The sequence below is a fragment of the Myiozetetes cayanensis genome, unplaced genomic scaffold, assembly GCF_022539395.1.
Source record: "Myiozetetes cayanensis isolate MyiCay16 unplaced genomic scaffold, myiCay2020 scf10, whole genome shotgun sequence".
NCBI classification, from domain to species: domain Eukaryota; kingdom Metazoa; phylum Chordata; class Aves; order Passeriformes; family Tyrannidae; genus Myiozetetes; species Myiozetetes cayanensis.
The window spans coordinates 21,154,543-21,176,718 of NW_026086605.1; the positions used below are offsets into that span (position 1 = coordinate 21,154,543).

A 22,176-nucleotide genomic window follows, 5' to 3' on the forward strand; every position below is an offset into this window, starting at 1 on the left:
TTGACCCTTCTTTTGATTCTAGAGCAACAAACACTGATCTTGAGTATCAGCTGATTTTGTTCATGAGATTCCTGGGTCTTGCAGTGTTAGGATTTCTGCAGTGTGTTGTTCAGCTAGCCAGAACTAGCCTACTCGGGTCCTCACTGTTAAATCTTTTAGAAATGCATTTCCTAACAGTTAGGAGGTGACTTTTCCTGACATGTAAGCTTCCTACCTAGCTTTGGAGCTGCTGTCAAGAAGTGCTCAGGTTCAAACACTAAGCCAACTGAAAATTGCTAGTAATCTCATGGCTCATACTCCCACAGGAGTGGATATACAGTTTGGTTTCTCTTGAAATTGTTTTAATTCCTGCTGCTGTACAAAAAAGCTGTAGAATGTGCAAAAAATCTCCAGCAAAGTACCTTGTTAATACAGAGGTAAGTATCAGATATAACCTTAATGTAGAGGCTTATGATTTAGGACCTCTGATTTGCAGGTGGCACAGGTACGGTGCCACATCAGTTTACTTATTTTGTCTGGACTACAGTAAAATAATACAAGACTGGTGTTTGACTTGGGCAACTCACAATCCACAACAGAATGTTTCACTGTTTTTTGGTAAAAAAACAAACAAAAGAGGGAGAGAAAGTTCAAGCGTGAACTGGTAACTGAAATCATGTAATGAATTATTAGTTTCAGTGTGGTTTTTTTTTTTTTCTACTATAGTACCACAAAACTTCAGGACCAGTACCTATGCTGAGAAAAATGCAGTGTCTTGGAAAACTACTGTTATAACCATTTATATCAGTAATTCTTTCAGGCATGTAGAAAAAGCAGAGGAAGAAGGGAGTCAGGCACACAGACTATGTGATTACCCACAGGTGACTGGAGAGTTTGCTGGAATTGGAGCTGACTTCTCTGGAGCCCCAGGTGGATACCTGTTTTATCCCATAAATTTTGGTCAGGTGAATGCTTTCAAGTCGTTGAGGAAATTTTCATTTAACCATAACTTACAATGCCTCATGAGTGGATTATTCACAGGGTAGCTTGTTCTGTTGTTGGTATTAATGGCATAATTGGGTCTTTCAGAGAACCTGGGGTCAGTAAGAACATAATGTCCACATCTAAGTTTGGGAAAATGCTTTGGTTCTATGACATTCTGCATTTTCAGTCCAAAAGACTCTGAAAGGAAATGCTACTTGCTGTTCCTTTGTTTGTGAAGGAGACAAGCTAGATTGGGAGTGAGGAACTGATTCACCTCTGTTGATGATGATTTTTCTTTCTTTATATTAAAACTTTGAATACAAAAGTAGTTTTGCTCCTCTTAAGATAGCACTTGTGCTGAATGTACCAAATTCTACTGTCTGTGAAGAACTGTCTTATATAAGAGGCTGTAACAGAGAAGCCAATACCTTTTTCTGGTTTTACTTCTGAAATTTTGCACACCTCTCACTAATCTGAACAGCTATTTTTGGATCATACTGCTTCACAGTGAGCTTCACAAATTCAGTGAAAGGTTTGGGTTTCTGTCTGACCTTTTACATGTCTATTATAATCTGGACATTACTATGCTAAGGTTTTCCAGTCCTCATTTATTTAGAGGAAGAAAGAAGGAAACAGAATGATGTTCAGGTGCGCCCAGGTTTTACAGTGCTTCCTTTAAAAATACTGTAGCAATTCTTTTGCCTCAGGATCCCATGCTGTAACTAAAACCCCTCCAGTTACTGATTGTCCTTGGCAATTTCACCTGCTGCCAATTTTTTGTATCTTAATGTTAAACTTATAGTGGGAGTTTAAATGCATTCTGTGACATGCTGATATCAGGGATCACTCCACTAATAGTTAGTGTGTAACTATAGGGAATGGCACTGTTCTTTCTGAGCTCCACGATGCTGTTGCTGGGGGATAAAACTGGGTTCTGGTACTGAGCCCACTGGTTAAGAACATTGCTGCAGAGACCTGTATGTGATTGCGTGGTGGGGAAAGAATTAAACAAAAGCTGACTAGCTGTTCTACCCTCCTAAGTCGGATTTACAGGATTTAAGCAAATCTGCTGGAATTCCTTGATCTTATTCCTGTTCCTTACAGCTTGAGTATTATATTAGCCCTGGGTATGATTGCTGTTAACTACCCCTCTTTTTAGGCTTTCACCGAAGATCTCTATGGAGGAAGCATTAATATTTCAGCTGCTCTTGATGAATAGTGGTCCTGCCAGTTCTGGAGAAGTGGGTTGAATTCCAGGGATCCAGAAATATTTTAGAAGATGGTACTTCTTGTTCCAAAATGTCAATACAGAATAATCTGGAAAAATCAAAACAGAAAGACTCTGTAGAAAATCATAGGCTTATTAGAATAGAACTGTGGTTATATCAGGGTGAGAAGGTGATTAGTGTTAAATAGTGGGCTTAGATATTAGTTACTATATAACAGTGGGCTACTTCAAATTTGCCCATACAAGAAAGTTCAGTATCTATTTTACCTCATCAGTAGATACATTACTGATCTAAGCTGACATAGTTATATTGGTATAATTTTTTTCTTTGTCTAACTCGGAGAGGGCCATGTAGCCATGAGAAGCTTTTGAGAATCCTAAGATCCACCTCTCTCAAGAAAATGTCATTACATGTACCAGAAAACCAGGGGAGTCTTGGCAAGAAGGGAGTAGTTCCCGCAGAGGAGACAACTGCAAACCCCCTATATCTGTCCACAGTTCGTCATTCTTCTAAAAAGTGAATACAGACTTGGACTTCCATTGCTTTTCTTGCACTGGTCTGTTTCCTTCAAAAATTACATTATCTAGGAAAACCTTGCCTTGAGAGGGAAGCAACTTAAAAGCTACTGTGAGAGAAATCCAGTGCAGGCTTTTGCTAAAGGTTTTGAGCTTATGTGTCAGAGGTCTAAACAGGGAGTGTCTTATGGGAGGGAGTTCTGAAGGACCATCAGTAACTTCTATTCCTGACTAAGGAACAAATTTCTCTGAATGCTAGTAGATTTTCTGTTTGTGTCTCCAGTATATTATTTCCTTGTGTTTTCACTGGAGTAAGTGCTTCTAAATACCAACACATTCCTGTATTTTTATTTTGTGCCTTTTTACCAGTGCTGCCTGAGAGTTACAGCGTGATGTTGCATCTAAGCTATTTCCATCCTCTGTTGCCCTGATCGTCTCCCTCCCTCCCTTCAAGGATATAGGAGATTTGCTCCTAATTAACTGAGTGCAATTCTTGGCCAAATGCACTCCAGAAAGAGCTCCTTCCTACCACTCAGCAACTCCTGTAAAAGATCCAGCATGTAGTGAAATTTCCTTGCCTTTGATGACTGACTGAGGATGAGGCAACACAAAACTGTCAAGTGAATGAGTAATGGGCAGTAAGTGAAGGAGCAAAAAAAGAGGCTTTTTGTCAAGCCAATGGATTTTTAGCAGCCCATTCCTTGTTTTTATGCTGAAGGTGTCTTTGGAAGTGCTACTTAGCAGACTTGGCCAAAAGTGAGCTCATTTCTTAAGGTGACCTTCATGTTTCATGCTGCAGAATACCAGGAGTTAATCCTTCCAAAATCAGAATGTAAGTATAGGACTGAGCTGAGAAGCAGCACAGGGAATGTTTAAAAAAAATCTGATATTGAACAGCTTCAAATGGACCAATTCCCTTCTTAGATTTAATAGTGTTAAAAACTTGTTGTAGCCTCAAACCCGAATGCATATGAAGGAGCAGTAAGCTGAAAACACTACACCCCCCCCCCCAAAGGGATTTTTCGTGGTAATAAAATAATGATCAACCCTCTGGAAAGCATCCTAGCCAATTGAGGGAAAATAAAGCCCAAGGTCACGGAGAAGCTTGATGGAAAAGATCTCTGGAGGCAATACCCATGGGGCAAGATGTAGGCTGAAAATTGCGAATGCACTGCCGAGAGGGTGTGCCACCTGTGGGTTTTCCATGGGAAGATCTGGAAGCTGCTTAACGTAAAGTTTTTTGGGTCCCATTTACCTGGGCTCATATATGAGGAGAGCTGACCTCGGGAAGCTGCGAGCAGGTAATCGAGGAGGCAGCGGTGGGGGGATAAAGTCCAGATTCCTTCCGAGAAGTCTAATCTCTGGCAAGTGTGCGCGCACACGCCGTTTCCTTCCCCGTTGTTGCCGGGGGCTTTGCAGTAGGACACAGCCCCAGCTCCGTCCGTGCTGCAGCCTCTGTGCCGCTGGGAGAGGAGGAAGAGGCAGCTGCGGGAAGGAGGGGTTGCGGGAGAGGAGCGGGCGGCGGCCCGGGCGCTGGGGAGGCGGAGGCTGGCGCTGGGAGAAGCGCGTACCTGGAGCACGGGGGAGGCTGGGCAGAGGAGGGGACAGCGGGGAGCGGAGCGGGCTGAGGGTGCGCCCCGCCGCCTGCGCTCCCTCCTCCCGCTTGCAGATGCGCTAGGTAAATTCTGGGACATGCTGTTCTCCCTTGTTTCCCTCCCGTCTTTCCCCCCTTTCCTGAAGAGAGGACTCGAGGAGAAGAGATGAGGAAAGGAAGGGGAAAGTGAAATTCGAAGATGCTGCTGGGGACTTTGATCCCTTCCCTTACATCCCTTTCCCTACGTAGAAATGGAAAAGGCATCCTGCTCACCCGGGTGCGGAGCAGCTAGCGTGGGAAAGCAGAGCCCGCCAGCTGAACGAGAATGTGATGCTTGAGGAACCTTCTGCCCGCTTTGTATAGGAGGGATGGAGATCTCCAGAATACTCGGGCTCCTTGTAGAGCTCTCGAGTCTGCTGTCCTGTCTCAGATGTGTGGAGGTACGAAATGGTTACTTTTCTATCTGCTTGTAAGAAGTCACATGTCTCTTTTAATATCCTCACTGTAAGTGGATCTTGTTTTACTTGAATATGTTTTCTAGGCAGCTGTGGTCTCTGGGAAGGGCTGGAGGTTTGGGGAGGGATTTGTTTCATTGAGCATATGAAATTCAGAGAAAGAAAGCAAGCAAGAAAGCAGGATGCACAAGGGCTTTGCAGATGCTCTGGCTTGGGTTTCCTATGTTTCTCAGGCTCTGCAGTGACCCTGGCAGGAGAGATCCTTTGTTTCTGTTCTTTGCTGTTTGCCCCTCTTGCTGTTGTGGACAGATGATTTATAGCCACACGGACCTGGGGCAATGCCTGCAGCACAGGCTGTTTGCACTTAATTTTGTTAGTAGTGATGGTCAGAGTTGGGATATTTTGGAAGCTGCTACAGGGGCTGGCAGCAACTAATATTTCATTGGAAGAGCAGTGTATTACTTGGACTGCAGTACTTTTGTTTATGGTAGAGGCTCCAAGAAGAGTGGGTTCAGACTCATATATATCCTGTTATTAGTCTGACCCATCCCTCTATCACCTGCAGGTTTACATGTGTGTGCACGTTTACATTGAAAACTAGGAGCTAAGGGACTTGGTTTGTGGCTCAGCCACCTGTTTGGTGCAGTCACAAAAGTGCAGCTTAGCTCACTTTCCCCTCTCTGCAAAGAGCTTTGAGATCCTCAGATAAGTCCTTCAGCATTGTTGGTTCATAAACCATTATGTGGGCTTGCAGCAACCTGATGCATGCAGGTAGATGGACGTTTGGCTGAAAAGGGTTTTTCAGTTAAGTGCTGGTTTATCTGTGCATCCCCTCGTGCACATGCACCTGAGACCTGATCTGCTGTTTCTGAGCCACGTCAGGAATTCATCTTCCATACGCAATATCGCATTCTGACTTCTGGAGGGTGATGCTTGGCCATGGTTGTCAGCACCTGCTGGACGATGTTCCTAAGTTTGATTTGAAAATGTCGCCTGACATGAGTAGGTGTTGTTCATGTCAGGCTTCTGTGGGAATTACTTCTGCTTATTCCAGAAGTGGATTTGGTTTCATTCCAAATTTAAGAGAGGCAAAATTACTGCATTTTGAAGAAAACCACAACTGTTACCAATAGTTAGTATTCTTTAGCTGCATACCTCTGCTCTGTGAATTACAAGGTTTTGTTCATCTAAAAGTATTAGAAATGTTCATTAAAAATATTTAGAAACTAATTAAACTACAAGGAGCTAGCAGAAATGTACAGTTTCTTCTTTTCGCTCTGTGTCTGTAAAAATCTTGCATTTGCTTGCACACCTTGTAGTGGTGTTGAGTGGAGATCCCTATCTCTTAGCCAAAAGTGAAGTTATAACCACAAAAACACTACCTATAAGAGGAAATGCAGTTTTGGGTCAAGACAGGATGCTAGAATTTTGAGGACTTTGTTTCATACTATTTGTTTTTAGGTATTTAACACCGTTTGGATAATACCATAAGCCATATCATATTTTCAAGTATTAAAAAGAAAATCCTCAAAAAGCCTTGTTGGATTTTCTTCTTTAGATGTTTCCAACTTTGTACATAGATGTTTATTACCATTTTAACAGGTGTCCTGGGGGCATCTTCCTATCACATAGATATATTTCTGCTACTGTGGCCATAGATGATTTGTCCTGTTAATGGAGAGAGAATGAGTGTCTATTCAGTATTTTTCTTACTGATAATAATGATTTTCTTCTAGCTTTCCTTTCCACAGGCATCTCAGACTTCCAAGTCTAATGGAAAAAAAAACAAGCAGAGCTCTGTAATGTAGTGCTAGGGTAAATCTCTGCAGGCCTGTAATTATTTCTTTTGCTGTTAATGGACAGAGCTATGATTAGATTTGAAGAGCAGCAATGGGGAAAGCAAGGAAGAGACTGGTTACTAGGGTGTGTTTGCCTAAAGCTGCAAAAGCTCAGCTGCTTTTAGGACATGCTTATGTTTATTTCATCGGATAATCATCTCTGCTTTTGCTCTGCTTCTTTTCCCAGGCTTTCCTGGGATCCCAGCCCAACCAAAACCATTTGCAGAGTGCAGGTAAGAACAAGAAGGTATTAATTCAGTCATTGGGCAGATTCTTTCCTGCAGTGGTGATCTGAGACCACAGACATCATGAACCACTGCTACTTGACCTTCTTCCTTTTTTTCCATCATTTCTTCAGTGTTTTCTGTTGCCTCAATGTCTGTTTCTCTCTTTCACCAACATGGCCAGACCACTTTTGTGTCTTCACGTCTAGTGCTCTTGCAGTTCACTGCACCTCCCACATGTTCTTTTCTTTTCATCTGTTTCTCTGAAGGCCTCAGTCTTTTTTGCATATTCACCTTTCCTCTGCTCTATTAACTACTGAATTCTCATATATCCCCCCCCTCTGAGGGTCCCAGTTGATGCAAAGCATATGGTGTGTTTTCCAGACACCTACCTGCAACTGCTTCTCATTTTGTACCTTGCATTTAACCTTCAGCTGTCACTTCCCACCTCTTCTTATTGTGCTTGGCAGTGGCTAGAAGGCAAATGACACGATGCAAACTTTCCTTCTCCCCTTGCTCTTTGCCCCATGTGTTCTTGTCTGCAGAAGGGTTTTCTGAAAGTGTTATCTTCTTTTTGTTTATTCAGTGAATAGAGCTGTAACTGTTGTTCCTTTCTCAGTCTACTCTTCCCTTTTTATGGGCTGTAAAAAGTCCACCCCCACACAGAACCTGGGTCTGTTGTCCTTTTAATTTCAGGGTCAGGAATGGACAGATTTCTTCTTTTGTTAAAGAGCATATTAAATTAATTATTTGGTATTTTTACATTAGATATTTCACATGACCACTGGAACATTGGCACCCACACTTTCCCCCAGAACAAGTTCCCTTTCCCTTCCTGTACATTGACAAAGTTCAGATAAGCCAGTTTGTGATACTGATGTGTATAGAGAACATATGTAAAATGAAGTACAGTGACATTTCCCACCGTCCTGCTTTATAGAATGAAATCATAGCTAATTTTAAACTCATCTCAGTTTCACTCAATTTGGACAGGCAATTAATGTTCTAGAGAGCCTAGGATCAAATTTGGGAATATCTTATTCAGGTGTCAAAGCAAGTGGGGAAGGAAGTGGTGGAGTGTGCCACGCTCAAGTGGTGCTCCAAAGTGAGTACATGTATTGATGTACAGTAATGGAAACCAGTTCAAATTGTCCACGTTTGGGCCCAGATTAAACACTTTCCAAAAGGTCTGTCTGAGCAGTTCTTTACTTCAGATCAAATGGGGGTTTATACAGTGAGTATTATAAACATTCTTTGAGCGGTTGCCTTGAAGAGTGATAGGACTGAAATCAAGCAAGCAGCAATGAACTGCAGACCCGGGAGGTGTTTCAGATAACCAGCTGTTACCCCCCACATCGAGCTTCAGTGTGTGGTGCCTTGAGTGATGCTAACAGCTCCCTTCCCGTGTGCAGCATCCAGCGGCTGTGCTGTTGGACCCCTGGGGTATTACAATGGCTCGCTGGCAGTCACTGAGGCCGGGGCAGAGTGCCTCAACTGGGCAGAGTTCCCCGATTATGTCCAGCAGTACCCAGACCGTGGCCTGGGGGACCACAACCACTGCAGGAACCCGGATGGGGGAACGACACCCTGGTGCTTCTACCGGCTCTCGTCGGGGGCCATCGGCTGGTCCAACTGTGACTGTAACCAAGGTAAGGGCTGCGAGTCTCTGCCAGTGGCCAGGCTGCACTGCTCAGGGGCTTGGGCCAGAAACGTGTGCTGCACAGACTTGCAAGTGGCAGGTGGAACACCCTGTGAAAGAAGCACAGTACAGTAACTGTTCTGAATTGTTGAAATAATTAGTACTAGAGGCCAGCCTGTGTGGGAGAAGAACGTCTGTATATAGTAGGGGGTGGATTTAAGCTGCTGTAGCTGTAATGCCTTGTATAGATGTTTTATTCTTATACAAGGAGACTTTTTTTTTTTTTTTAAACTGCTAACTTATGCCACTTTGAAAACAGTTTAAGTTATGTGGAAAACAACCCACTCCTGCTCCTTAAGTGTCCGTATCAGAGCATTCCTCATGTAAGTGTAGCAGTTCAAATATAACAAGAAAAAATCTGTGGGTAGGTTTGTAAATCTTCTGTGGCAAGGTAGGTCATAGGCTTGTGTTAAACTTCCTCAGTGCTGACACAAAGACTGCTGCTTACTTTGAGGCAAGCGAGAGAGCTGAGCTCTCTTAATGCAGTGGCTGCCATGCAGCATTCTTGAAAATGTCCTCCTGTTCTCTTACCTTCCTTGCCTTTCCTACATTTTGCAGAACAGTTGAAGCCCCAGTTTAATAAATGAATTGACAAAGTCTTTTCCCTTGCCAGTGGATGTGCTTTTAAAGATGGCTTCATTAAAGGGAAGGATTCAAGTATAGTGGTGCTGTGTGCCTGCACTGAGGTACTACAGGCAGAAGGTGTGTCCTTCTCCAAGTACATAACTGAGCGAGATGTGCTGTCTAAACAGTGGCAGATATTTGTGGTGAAGGCATTTACATTGGCACTTGCTTTTCTTTGAGAAATTAAAGAGGATTCATCTGCTGTTACTGAACATCTTGCTGTAGCAACAGTGACTCATATAGGTGAAGTGGTTGATGGAAATCAGTGGAGTGTCAGAAGTAATTAGAGAGCCTGTCATTTCCATACACCTTTTCAAGGTAGCATGTAAAATCAGCCCCGTTTCTCAGAAGGAGAATCCAGGAGCTGTGGCAGAAGCCACGTTTCCTGCTGATATTACCATGGCTTTGAAAAGAACCATAGCACCAGCATAGCACCAGCCATGCTCCCGAGCAGCCACTGTGGGAACTGGGAAGCTGCCACATCCCACACTTGTTCATACAAGTCGCTTTAGCGCCAGCATAAGCAAAACAGGGATGAGAGCAGCCAAGTGCAGTTCAGCACAACTACATGCAAGTCCAAGACTTGCTAGTCTGAAACTTCTATCAGCAGATAGCAGCTGGGGTTTTTTGGTTTTGTATCTCTTTTGGAAGGTGCTGTGCGGTTGGCTGAAGATGGTAGTGTGGAGCTGTACTTCAATGGACTCTGGGGTACCATCTGTGCTGACCACTGGACTGACTGGGATGCCAGTGTTTTCTGCAGGCAACTCGGTCTCAGGTGGGAACCTCTCAGTCTGGTTGTGAGAGTTACACGCTCGTGTGGCTTTTGAAAGAAAAGCATCTGTGGTTACAGTGCTTGTGGCACAGTGTGTTGGCTGGGAGAAAGGAGTTTGTTTTGTGGTCTAATTTTCCACTTTCCAGGGTCCTTTCCTACTGTTTTCTTTCTATGTGCCTATGCTCAAACCAATCAGCATTTGCAAGAATTTTTTAAAACAATATTTTCTGCTTCATGCTCCAGACTCTGATGAGTGAGCTGTGAGATTGCATCCCCTTTTTACTATCACCACCTGGACTTAAGGTAGTGATCTGATAGAAATTTTAAGAGTATGAGCCCTCTTTGGTATCTGGGATTTGGACGTTCGAACTTCCAAAAAGCAAGGAGATAATGTCCACGTAGAAGGAAGAAGGTGAATCAGATATTTGGATGTTTGAGTCTGCTGATGGGTTTGTTTGTTGCTCTCAGATGAGGGTGCCATTTCTGTCTACACCAACTCCTCTGCAGTAAGTAGGCACACAAAAGGGTTAGGTGGTGGGAAGTGCTCTGTGCTTGTTTGTGCTTTCCCGTTAGACTGTAAGTGGCCACCCCTTTATGCCATTCGAATCAACTGGGCACACTGGGAAGTGAAATGCCACAACTAGACTGGAGAGTCACAACACTGAGGGAATTTGTAAGTCAAGCTGTGCTACAACATCTCATGGCTCTGTTTCATTCTCTGTACCAGTGAGATTGGCACAGCTGGGAAGAAGAGTCATCCTGGACCGTGGCCTGTTCCCCTGCACCTGCAGTCAGCAAACTGCCATGGGGATGAAAAAGCCCTGCTGCAGTGTGACTATCGGGAAGCTGTGTCAGGAGCTTGTAAGCAAGGGAGTGCCATGGTAACTTGTGTTCCTCCAGAAGGTAAATATCCGGGGGGGGGTTTGCTTCCTGGTTCTTCCATCAGTGTTGCTGATAAGATGTAAAATGTCATGAAGATGTGGAGAGAAAATAATTGGAAAATGTTCTTCTTTCACCTGCTATGTAGTGGTTTTCTACCTTCCGGTGGAAAATTACCTATCCCTTTCCAATCCCAAATACTCAGAATGGGGACATGTCTACAGTCACCGAGAGCTGACTGTTGTGTATGACCACATCCCCTTTTTATCAAGCCAGGTTTTGTCTGCAGGCAGCAAACTCCCAGTCACCACAGCAGCCTGTTAGAGCCGTTCCTGGACCAGCAGTACCCCATACTGTGGGCTGCAATCACAGGAGCTAATGGGGGGTCTGGGGGGGTGGATGTGGTAAGAGAGCATCCCAAGAGCTCCTCTGACCAGTGAATGGTTCTACACCCTGAACTGCTGAATGTGTGTTGTCTCTGTCTTGTTCTGTTGTGCTCTCTTTCCCTTTCTTGCAGCACAGGTGTAGGTGCCCCACTGCGTATTGTTGGGGGGAAGGAGAGCTTTGAAGGGCGAGTGGAGGTTTACCACGATGGCAAGTGGGGCACCATCTGTGATGACCAGTGGGATGACCGGGATGCTGAAGTAGTCTGTAGACAACTGGGACTCAGGTAATTTCCCTGCTGTATGTCATGGAGTAGCAACAGAAGTAAGCAGAATGAAGAACATGAGAAATGTCCCTTCATTATATGACCAGCCCTTTCTACTGGAGATATAGAGAAACTCTGGGAAAGATAATCCTGGAGTAATCATCCTATAAAGGGATTTTGTACTTCATTCCTGTCAGTTTTATGGATTTATACTGTGAAAAAAAAGTCGGTGGATCCCTGTCTAGGGATTATTTTGTTGACCTCTGTTCATTATTTTTGCAGACATACCCTAATGCAAATCTTGTTGGCCTCAGTGATAACTTGTCATGGTAATTTTCATATGTGGACTGCAGTTGTTTACTTGGTTAAGTTTAAACACCTCCAGTTTCACTGACTGCACTTTTCCTCTTCAAACAGAAAAGCAAGAGAGAGCTCCTCATTCTTCTGCGTGCCGTTCTGTGCTTGGGAGCTGTTGTATCCTGAGCATTCTTGAAAACCACATCAGTACAGGATGATTTAAAATAGATGATTCAAGTTTGAGACCTCTCAGACTTTGGGAGTTTCTCCTGTTACTGAGATTGTAACAACTAATGTTATGTCATTTTCCTCAGAACTCCCCACGTGTCTGAACTGTTCATGCTGCAGGCACATTTTTGTTATTTGTTGGAAGAGCTTGCTACAGACTTTCCAGTAACATATTTCGATTAACAGATGGCAACTCCACTGTGTCAGAAACACGGATGGTCTATGGGAGGACAGTGATCTAGCACAGGAGAGTCCCTGTGCAAAGTAGAATCTGAGGGCACAAGACTGTGACCTTCCTTACTGAGCATATGTGTCTGTAATGTTTGCAGTGGGACCCCAAAAGCTTTGTCATGGGCTCACTATGGTCAGGGATCTGGCCCAATCCTGCTGGATGAAGTGCAGTGCTCTGGCAATGAACTCTCACTTGACCAGTGCAAGAAGAGTGACTGGGGACAGCAAAACTGTGACCACATTGAAGACGCCGGGGTCTCCTGTGACCCTTTCACAGGTACAGATCTACAGCTCTGCCAGGCAGATGTGGTTGGTCGTACCCCATATTATGGGGCTGGCTCAGCAGGTAAACCCCTGGTTCAGGGTTCTGCAGAGCTTCTATGCATGGTCCCACAAGGGCTGCCAGATGTGGAGGCAGAGAGCAGCAGCATGGAATGGACCAGGGGCAGACTTTGGGGTGTTCCCGTTATTTTGTTCAGTTGGTATGGAAAAGCTGAGGTGAATCCTCCCCTGATAGATGGGCATGTTTATGAACAATGAACATTTGTTTTTTTGAGTACCCACAGATATCTGTGTCTCTGGTTTCTTTCGCTCATGAGCTGTACAGACTTAGGAAAAGTGCAGAGGCTGTTTCTTTCCCCCCCTGCAGAGTGCCGACCTTTCCCTCTCTCCCCCTTACAGAGGGCACTGTCCGGCTGGCTGGTGGACGCAGCCCCAGCGAAGGCAGGGTAGAAGTTTATTACAATGGAGACTGGGGCACAGTATGTGATGATGGCTGGACAGACCTCGGTGCCCAGGTGGTGTGCAGGCAGCTGGGCTTCAGGTAGGACTGAGAGTGTGTGTAGTGTCTGTGCTTCCTAATTTCAAGGATTAAATTCCACCACCCTTCACTGGGATAGGCTGGACCTCAGTCCTTCAGTGCTGTCTTTGCTAGAAGGTTTATTACCATTACACAGCTTAATTCAGGAAAGACCAATAAGTATCTGCATCTTTTCCAAGGGAAAAAAAAATCTTTATCTCTCACCTCAGCCTGTTTTGAAAGCAGATAACTGGCTTGATACTTGCTAATGTACCCCTTAGCAAAGTCAGAAAGTTCTCTTTAACACTCCTTAAATTTACAGGTGTATCAGCTCAGCGCTGCCACCCCCTCTGCTCTGTCAGTGAAACAATATCATGCATATGCTCCATCAGCTAAATGTATCACTTGCTTCAGTAGCTGAACAAAGATCATCTTGGCAAAAAAAGAGTAGTAATAGGGATTTTCTTTCAGCCCATTGCTTCACTGTTGTCCTTTCAGGTATGAGTTTGGGGAAGATTTAGTATCAGGATACTGTAGTCTCAGAGCCAGTCAAGTGGGGGTTTGTGGATTTTTTAATATGATTAAGGTTCAGCTGCATACTGTGTTTGTCATCTCTTAAAAGTTTGCAGGTTTCTGCATTTCAATTCCAGGTAGCTGGTTCCTATAAAAAGAAGTAGAATTACTTAAATATTTATATTTTTGAGGTGTGCTCTGCTAGCCCCTCCCCAGATTGATGTACCTGCTGTCATATCTGCAAAACAGCCTCTGCTGGCCCTCTGTACTACTATGAATGTGCCTTTGATCAGACACCAGAAAATGGGCTGGTCTGAGCAGGCCTCCATGAAAACTGAAGCTGGTGAGAGGTGAAGGTGCTTGGTTGCCATCCTGTGTGTCACTGAGGGGTTCAGGTCAGGAGACTCCAATATCACAGTTAAGCTCTGTAGGGGCGTTTCCATTTGGGCCTGAGCTTGGGTCCCTCTGTGGCATTTAGAGTTTTAATGAATCTTGTGTTATGTTCTATTTCCTTCTTCTAGTGGTCCTGCTGCCCTGGCTTCTGAAGGGGACTACGCTGCTGGCCAAGGCTTTATCTTACTGGACGATGTGGCGTGTGTGGGGACAGAGCTGTCCCTCCTGGAATGTCCCCACAGCAACTGGGGGCAGCATGACTGCTCACATGCCGAAGATCTGGGAGTCCGCTGTTCCCCAGAAAGCAACACAGTCATGGACGGCAGTCTGGGTAACTCACCTTGCTCTTGCCCTGGATGATGGGAAAGTCTCTGTTCCCTTGGAGGCTCTGGCTGATGTGGGAATTTTCCCTGTGCTATTTCAACAAGGGGTCTGCTTTTTGAGGAGGAATGAGCCCTGGCAGTCTTGGGGCAGAGCCACAAAGCTGTGGCTCCACCAGACCTACGGCCAGACCAGCAGATAAATGGAAACTGGAGAGAGTTGTGTTGGCAGCCTATGAAACAAACCTGAGGGGCTGAGGGACAGTGGATGCCTTTGTGTGCAGGGACCCCTTTAAGTAGACCCTTTAGGAAACTGGTGTAGTTACAATAGTGTCACAGCTTGCCAAGGCAAGAGGACTTCAGATGCAAGGGGCTGTTTTGTAAAAATTTGCACTTCCTTGTGTGGATGGCACACTTTTAATTCAAATTATGAGGGTATTTCAAGTTAGCATAATGTCCTCGTTTATATAATGCCTGATACTCTCCTTTTCTTTACTACAGGAGACTTTCCAGTTTGTCAGACATTTGTTATTGAAATAATAATCCAACATTTTTGTTTTTCCTGGATGTAGAACTCTTCTCTTGCTTAGAGTACTGTAATAGTTTTATAATTTAATAGATTTCTTTCCCAGGCATGTTTAAGCTTGTCTGCTCTTGGCTCAGGAGTTAATAACTTTCCTTCTGTTCTTGTTTTCCTCTTTACTCAGCTTTCAGAATATGATCCTCTGATGATTTCCAGTATGTATTAAATAAATTATTATATATGTAGTCTTCTGATTCAGCGCAGAGGTAAAATGTCTTCATATAGACTTACTTCTTTATTATTTTTCCTTTTTTTTTTTTTTTCCTTATCTTTTTGTTTTAAGCTTACTGATGTCTGGGATTCATCTTTTTCTCTAGAACCCAAGTTTTGGACACCTGAAACTTCTGGTGGTTTTGCTTGCAGCAACCCACATGTTTTTTCCTTCAGGGCCTCCTGTACGGTTGGTGGATGGAGAGAGCACTAAGGAGGGACGGGTTGAGGTGTTACTGAATGGGCAGTGGGGCAGTGTCTGTGATGATGACTGGACGGACAGAGATGCCACAGTGGTTTGCAGGCAACTGGGATTCAGGTAAGAGCTGTGGTACATGCATCCTGCAGATAGAAACAGCTCTCAGGGGGAGCACTTCTTTCTGGACTTGTTCTCGAGGCTTAGTTTCTTAGTTTTGGCATATACTTGAGGGAGTAGGGTCCTGTTCTCACTGTACTGCTGTCTGTGAGTGCAGTGACACATAAATATTATTCCTCTTAAAATGCACTGGTGCATCAGGTTCACTTGCCTCCTGCTTACTGCAGATTAGCCACCCTCTCTCTTAATTGCAGTGGTACAGCAAAAGCCAGAGCAATGGCTTATTTTGGTGAAGGCCATGGGCCCATCCATCTGGACAACGTAGAATGCAGTGGCACGGAGCACACCCTGGGGCAGTGTGCCAGGTCTGACACCAGGATTCACAGCTGCTGGCACAGTGAGGATGCTGGTGTGATCTGTGACTACGTGGAAGAGAAGGTCCAAGATATCAGAAGAACAGGTGACATGCCCATTTCTTCTGTGCAAGAACCTGGTGCTCTGGTTGCAGGATCTCTGCACGTTTTTATGGTTTTTCCCTGTTGTTCTTGTCTTTGGCTGAAACTGCATCTCCTACTTTTCCCCTATTTTCATTGTCTCTTCTTAGGAGCACAGAGTGCTCCAGACTAGTCTGAGGAGTTCCACCTATGTCAGGCCTTTGAGCCTGCAGAACTTCCCCACCCTTCCTTAGAACCCTGCAATCACGAGCAAGCTTTGGTGTTTAGAGTACTGAGGATATATATATATATATATACATAGGTATAGGTCACATTCCTGACTATAGAGACTGCAGGTAAGCACCTCCTCTGAAACTGAGGAAACCTATAGGACCAAATCTTCTATGAATTCCATATGCACAACACAGTGCAGTCGATTACCTTGAGGATTAATGCTGTCAGGGAAGGTGAAAGGTATTTGGCTCTGTGACAGCAATGCTGATACTTAAGCTGAAAGTCCCTACACAACTGCTCTAACTTCGCTGTGCAGGTCCAGAGTCTGGTGTGTGTGGGATGCGCCTTCTCCACCGTCGCAAGAAAAGGATCATAGGTGGAAACAAGTCTCTCAGGTACTACCCTGTAATTGTTGGGAGAGCCAGACTGATTCTGGCTTTCTATCAGGCTCTGGAAATAGCCTGGCAAATGTCGAGTACATTAATGCATTTTCACTGGTGATTTTTGAACTTGATTTGAACCAGTGGGCTTATCTAGGGAAGAATGCACACCAGCTGAGCCCAGATGGGGCGGTGGATGGGAAGAAAGGAAAACGGCTCCCATGTGTGTGACATCTGTTATTTCTCTGTTTCTTCTTCAGAGGCAGTTGGCCATGGCAGGCCTCACTACGGCTGAAGGGTTTTCGGCGAGATACTCGTCTGCTGTGTGGAGCAACACTCATCAGCAGCTGCTGGGTGGTGACTGCAGCCCACTGCTTCAAGAGGTGTGTTTGGGAGTGGGGAGCCCCAAGGGACACTCAGTGATGAACAAGATAACCTCAGATGAGGTTATCCTCCCAGCCCAGTGGAACTACATTAGCAGAGTTTCTAAACCAAGACCTTCAGGTGTGATTTTGGAGTACTTATGGGGATGACTCAACATTGACTTGCTTCATCCTTTGCTGCTTACACCTGGCCTTTTAGCTTTGAGGCTTCACAACTTAAAGGGAACCAGCATTTTGCCATTCTTAAGTGCTTTAAAGAACTGTGAAAGATCAGTTCACAAGCCTGTTGTAACTATTATAGCCATCTTGATAGGAAAAAAAGTTCTGTACCTGGTAGATTTGGGACACCCATTGACTGCAACAGCTGGCATGATCAGATCTGCTAAAGAGGTCCCACAGTCCTGCAGCTGGCACTGATTAATCAGTGTGGTGTGAGGAGGTGGTTCAGTCTCATAGCAACTGAGACTTGTATGAGTCTGCTTCCATTTTAGCAGGAGATCCTGAGTCTCTTTTCCTCCAGGTTTGGTGTTGATGTGCGGCGCTACCTGCTGCGGGTGGGCGATTACCACACAGGTGTGAAGGATGAGTTTGAGAGGGAGCTGCCTGTGGAGCGGATTGTCCTGCACAGGAACTACTGGGCTGGCAGCAATGACAATGACATAGCCCTGGTCCGGGTGCGAGGCAGAGAGGGGCACTGTCTCTCCTTCAATCGCCATGTTCTGCCCGTCTGCCTGCCCGACAGGAAAGAGAGGTCTGACATCAACAGGCAAGCCTGCATCATCTCCGGCTGGGGAGACACAGGTGAGTGGTGGTGCTTTGAGGGGCAAGAAAGGGGGAGGAGTCTGGGTTCAGAAGCTTATATGGGCCATTAATCATTAATTTATGTCAGCTCAAGGCTGTGTTCTCACTGCTTCCATTGTCTGTGCCAGAGCGTGCTGTTTAGGAGTTAGGAGGTGAGGTGGTTTTTGTGCCATTGTGTCTTCTTCTGATTTTGAGGCTTCTTGAGTCTGCTCATGGTGGAAGCTTTGGTTTCCATAGCATCGCTCTGAAGCTGTGGCAGAGACCAATGCTGCCATCTGGCCACAGTCCTCTTTTTCTTCTCATTTCTGCACATGTTTTTGTCTACAGCAGACCCCTTAGGGAGCAGCCTGTGCAGAGCTGCTATACCAAGCCTGTGGGAAGCCCTTCTGTTTCTGTCATCTCCTGCCTTCTTTGTGATACTGTAGTAGTGAAGTGGGGGCTTGGAAGTGAGGTGTGAGGAATCTCTCTCAGACTCAATCTCCCTCAATATTGCTGCAGGGACAGATGAGCTCTGAGGCTGGTTTCTGCACTGGATTCAAAACAGCTTGTACCTGTCTGCTGAGCACATTGCTATGAAGCTTCCTAGGTAAAAGAGAGCTGGGAGGCCTTTCTGGGGCTGCTGTGACTGGAGCAAAGCAATACGTTTATCAAGACTTGCTGTCAAAAGCCCCAGGATCTGGTCTCTCGATTTTGGACTTGGCCATCCTTACCAGCTTTTTCTCTAGCTATTACCCCAACTGTTTAACTGCAAGTACACATTTACCTTTGGAGTCAATTGTGCCAGTTGCACATGTCACTTCGGGATGTCTGGCAAGGATCAAGGAGCAACTTAGCCATGTAACTAACTTAAGCTGTGCTGGGGCTTAGTGGCTAGAATCCCTCCCACGCACAACACCCAGCCTTCCAAGCAAGAGGAGCAGTTACCTACTACCTTGTGAACTTACGTAAACCCTGAGCACAGAAAGGTCATGCTCTAATATAGCACATGAGCCTTATGTTCTGAGCAACCTTGGGGTAATAAAGAGATTTGATCAAATAGAGACAAAATCTGGTCAAAGATGAAGTGAGCTCCCTTTGAATAATATTTGAATGGCTCTGAAACATCTTCTAAAACTTCTCTGAGGATTGAGCACTTAACAGTTATTACTGCATTTATTCACTTGAGAAAACACTGTCCTCGTTTTACTGAGGAGGAAGTGGAGGTTCTGAGAGGTGAAATAAATTGAATAAGGTTCAAGTTACTTGTTGGCAGAACCAGGAGTAAGACTCATCCTTTGATCTAACCTTTTTCTCCAAACCTCTTCCCCATACCTTTGATCTTAAAGATCTTTTTTTGTGGTCTGGCTTGGCATCACTGTTTTCTGTAGTTCTGGTGGTTCAGAGATGCTGAGCTCAGCCTATTTCTGTGCTGCAGACTTGACGTGAAGTGTGCAAGTGTCTGTTTCTGTTGGGAGCACCGTTACTCCAGGTCGCTGCTGTAGTCTGCACATGAATCAGCCTGGCTGGTCTGTTCTGTTCCAGGGAAGTCCTATTCAAGAACCCTGCTGCAGGGGGTGGTGCCTCTTCTCCCCCGGGAAGACTGTGAGGTCCGCTACGGGCAGAAGTTCACTAACCGCATGATTTGTGCCGGGAACCTCTCTGAAGATAAACGGGTGGACAGCTGTCAAGGGGACAGTGGAGGGCCACTCATGTGTCAAAGGTCGAATGGGCGCTGGATCATTTTGGGCATCACTTCTTGGGGGTATGGCTGTGGTCGGAAGGATTCACCCGGTGTGTACACAAAGGTCAGCAAATTCGTACCCTGGATCAAGAGAGTCACCAAGCTAAAATGAAAGTGACTGGGCTCTAGGAACTTCAGCATATGGTCCTTTTGCCCTGCAGCAGCAGAAGGCTGCAGCTTCTGGTCTGTGACTGAAGGAGATTTATTCTGTCATCAGACACTGGCAAAGGACTTTAATGTAGAACTGGAAGAAAAACAGTTATGACTGATGCTTTAAAGTCTTTGATTTCACTTTAGTCTGTAATCTGTAAGCAGAGAAAGCAGGTGCACACTCGTAACAATGATAAGTATATGTTGCCCTAAGTATCTGAGTCCTGTAATGCAGTCACACTTGTTCCTTTGCCCTGGCACACAGAAATGGTAGAAGCAGAGAGATACCTGCTGCTGAAAATCAATTTCTATTTGTATGTTTGGACAACTGAAAAATGCTGCCAGGAGAGGTGAGATGCTTGGAAGATGGCACCAGGTGCTGGCATAATGGAAATCTTCAGATATTTTTTCAAAACAGCTCTCTTCAGTTCCAGGAATCAGAAGATTTGAGCTGAGCTGGGCTTTTTTTCTTCCCTGTTATGTCTCTAGGGGGAACCTTTTCTCTTCTGAATAATACGTCTGCTTCCATATGATCCCTTTCAAGTGTCTACCCCTGCTAAGAGATACTTGTCCTTTCTGCTGTAATCTTCTGTCACACATTTCTAGGTGCCAGATGCTTTGGTTTTATTGCTGCTTTCTCACTATAGTGGTTCTTTGTGTGTGTTTGTTTTCTTGCTTCCTTAAAGTAGCATCTCCTAGTTGTTGGTGTGGGAGTAAATCTTCATTTTTAAGAGACAGTAGCTTTCTTGCCCTTATGATTACTGTGAAGAACTTAAAAATATGACCTCAAGTGACTGAATAGACATGTTATTTTTCTTTAAATCCAAATGTAATGTTAATCTCAAACATTCAGGTGTTGAATCATGATTTAACAGCACTGTGGGGACTTCCTCTTGATAGCTTATTCACCATGGTTATTAGCTGCCCTTTACTTGTGCTGTTAGTCTTTAATATCTCTGTGTTCACAGTTCTCCCATGAAACATGGAATTACTCCTGGGATACAGATACACCTCAGGCAAATTACTCGCTCCTTGTGCAAAACAGTATATGTGCTGCAAAGCAGCTTCCTGCTTTCCTGAAGTGTGTCTTATTCTTGAAACCTCTGGGCTATTCTTTCTTTTTTTCTCTTCTTTGTACTATTTCTCTTTTCATTCCTCTCAGTGGGAGTAAACTGGCTTAACTCGAGGGTATGCAAGCACTGCCATCAAGCTGTAGTTCTCAGCCTGAACAGAAATAACGCTGAGAGAAAGCAGGGATTATTGAATACTTCAATTTCTTCTTTCCATCTCATCCAAACAAATGAACAGAGTTCCCTCTTATGCCTTAAGCAATTTTTAAAGTTAATTTATTATTCTTGAGTAGGTAAAAAAATACAAAACTAGACAGAAGGGCTAAGTGCATTAACAGCTGTGCAGTGCACTGTCTTCTCACTGTGTATAAATAAGCCAGAGAGAAGACAGGTCTGCTCAGGAGCAGAAAGCTTTGATGTGTAACGAATGACCCGAACGTGGAGTAATAATACAAGATGGGACACGTGGAACTTGTGCCAGATGTGCATGTTTTGGGTTTGCTCATGCATTGTAGGGTAAGCAGTGACTGTGTCTGGCACTGACCTGCTGCCTGGAAGGTCTGCACTCAAGGCACTGAGGTGTTCAGTATCTAGCCATTACAAAGGCAAGAACAGAGGGCAGAGCACAGCCTGTGGATTAGTGATGTTGTGTTACAGGGCACGTGGTGACAGAGTTCTAGAAATCACCTTGGATTCAATAAGTAGTGATTGCCTAAAGCTTTGTCTTCTGTAAAATAGCTGACCTGGCTAGGTGGCTGATTTTTTTGTGTGAATACTAAACTAAACAGTTCCATTTACCTTCTCCAGAGGTTATAGAAAAGTTAGGGTTACCAACTGGACTGTTTAAAGATCCTGCTCAGAAATTTTATTTTAACAAAGAATTGTAGAAATCTTTAAAACACGCAATGTCAGAACCCCTGCAAACTGGCCTTGGAGACAAACCTGATCTGTTTGTGCCCTTTCTTGAGGTGCAGATTGTCCTCAGTGCAGCTTGTGCTGGTAACCCTGTCTGAAGTGCCAGGCTTGATCCCTTGGCAGCGCTGTGCTGGCTCCATGCTGGCTGTGTTGTGCTATGGCTGCCGGCAGAGAGTCTCTAAGATGCAACCTGCAGACTGCTCCTTATCTCCCAGGAATTAAAATGGCAGGAGGACTGAGGGCAATTATGTCACGGCCCTCTGGTCTTGTAGGGGATGAAATGCCAAGTTCCTCACTGGCAGCAACAGTACCTGTCTGGGAAACATGGAGGGATTTGGCTTCTGCCTTCAGCCTCCCCTGAGCCAGCATGCTACAGTAGCTCAGGAGTTTCTGTGCATTGGGTGCTGTCACATCTCTAGTTTAACTTGGTTTGATCTTTCAGTTTATACCCATGACCCCAACAGGCATAGAAACACCCAAAGGACTGAAACTGTGAGGTTATTTCCCTAAACCTACTTAGCAGATGGCCATTCAGGAGTTACAATAAATTACCGTGTAACACAAGTGAGACACAGGCCTTGCATTGTCTTCCGAAATTCCCATGTTCTAGTTCAAAATATTTCTTTCTTCTAGATCTTGTCACCATGAAAGCTTTGAGAATCCTTGTAATTAATATACCCTGAGTCCTGCATGAGCCAGGAGGAGAGAAGGAAGTATCCAGTCTTTCCACTGCTTTTAGACCCTACTGATGCTGTAGA

The 22,176-nt window shown here is 44.8% G+C and overlaps 1 protein-coding gene across 3 annotated transcripts; it reads left to right on the plus strand.

Moving 5' to 3' along the window:
• Positions 1-75: 75 nt before the first annotated feature.
• Positions 76-20,223, plus strand: LOC126652177 (neurotrypsin-like). 3 transcript variants are annotated; one of them, XM_050338806.1, is made up of 16 exons: positions 76-4,008; positions 4,551-4,741; positions 6,782-6,827; positions 8,231-8,467; positions 9,793-9,916; positions 10,641-10,816; positions 11,315-11,462; positions 12,296-12,474; positions 12,879-13,020; positions 14,031-14,233; positions 15,193-15,334; positions 15,586-15,791; positions 16,316-16,394; positions 16,640-16,762; positions 17,283-17,563; positions 19,085-20,223. In XM_050338806.1, the coding sequence occupies exons 2-16, from the start codon at positions 4,670-4,672 to the stop codon at positions 19,393-19,395; spliced, it is 2,469 nt and encodes an 822-aa protein (XP_050194763.1). In that variant the 5' UTR covers positions 76-4,008; positions 4,551-4,669; the 3' UTR covers positions 19,396-20,223. The 3 variants fall into 3 exon arrangements, with proteins under 3 accessions (XP_050194763.1, XP_050194782.1, XP_050194772.1); XM_050338825.1 differs by having other exon boundaries at positions 76-3,539; positions 4,448-4,741; XM_050338815.1 differs by lacking the exon at positions 76-4,008 and adding an exon at positions 4,316-4,385.
• The last annotated feature ends 1,953 nt before the right edge of the window (positions 20,224-22,176 follow it).

Coding starts and splice junctions, on each gene's coding strand:
- LOC126652177 (XM_050338806.1), top strand. CDS start 4,670: ATGGAGATCTCCAGAATACTCGGGCTCCTTGTAGAGCTCTCGAGTCTG. Junction 15,792..16,315: donor CCAAGATATCAGAAGAACAG/GTGACATGCCCA, acceptor TTCGCTGTGCAG/GTCCAGAGTCTGGTGTGTGT. Junction 16,395..16,639: donor GGTGGAAACAAGTCTCTCAG/GTACTACCCTGT, acceptor TTTCTTCTTCAG/AGGCAGTTGGCCATGGCAGG.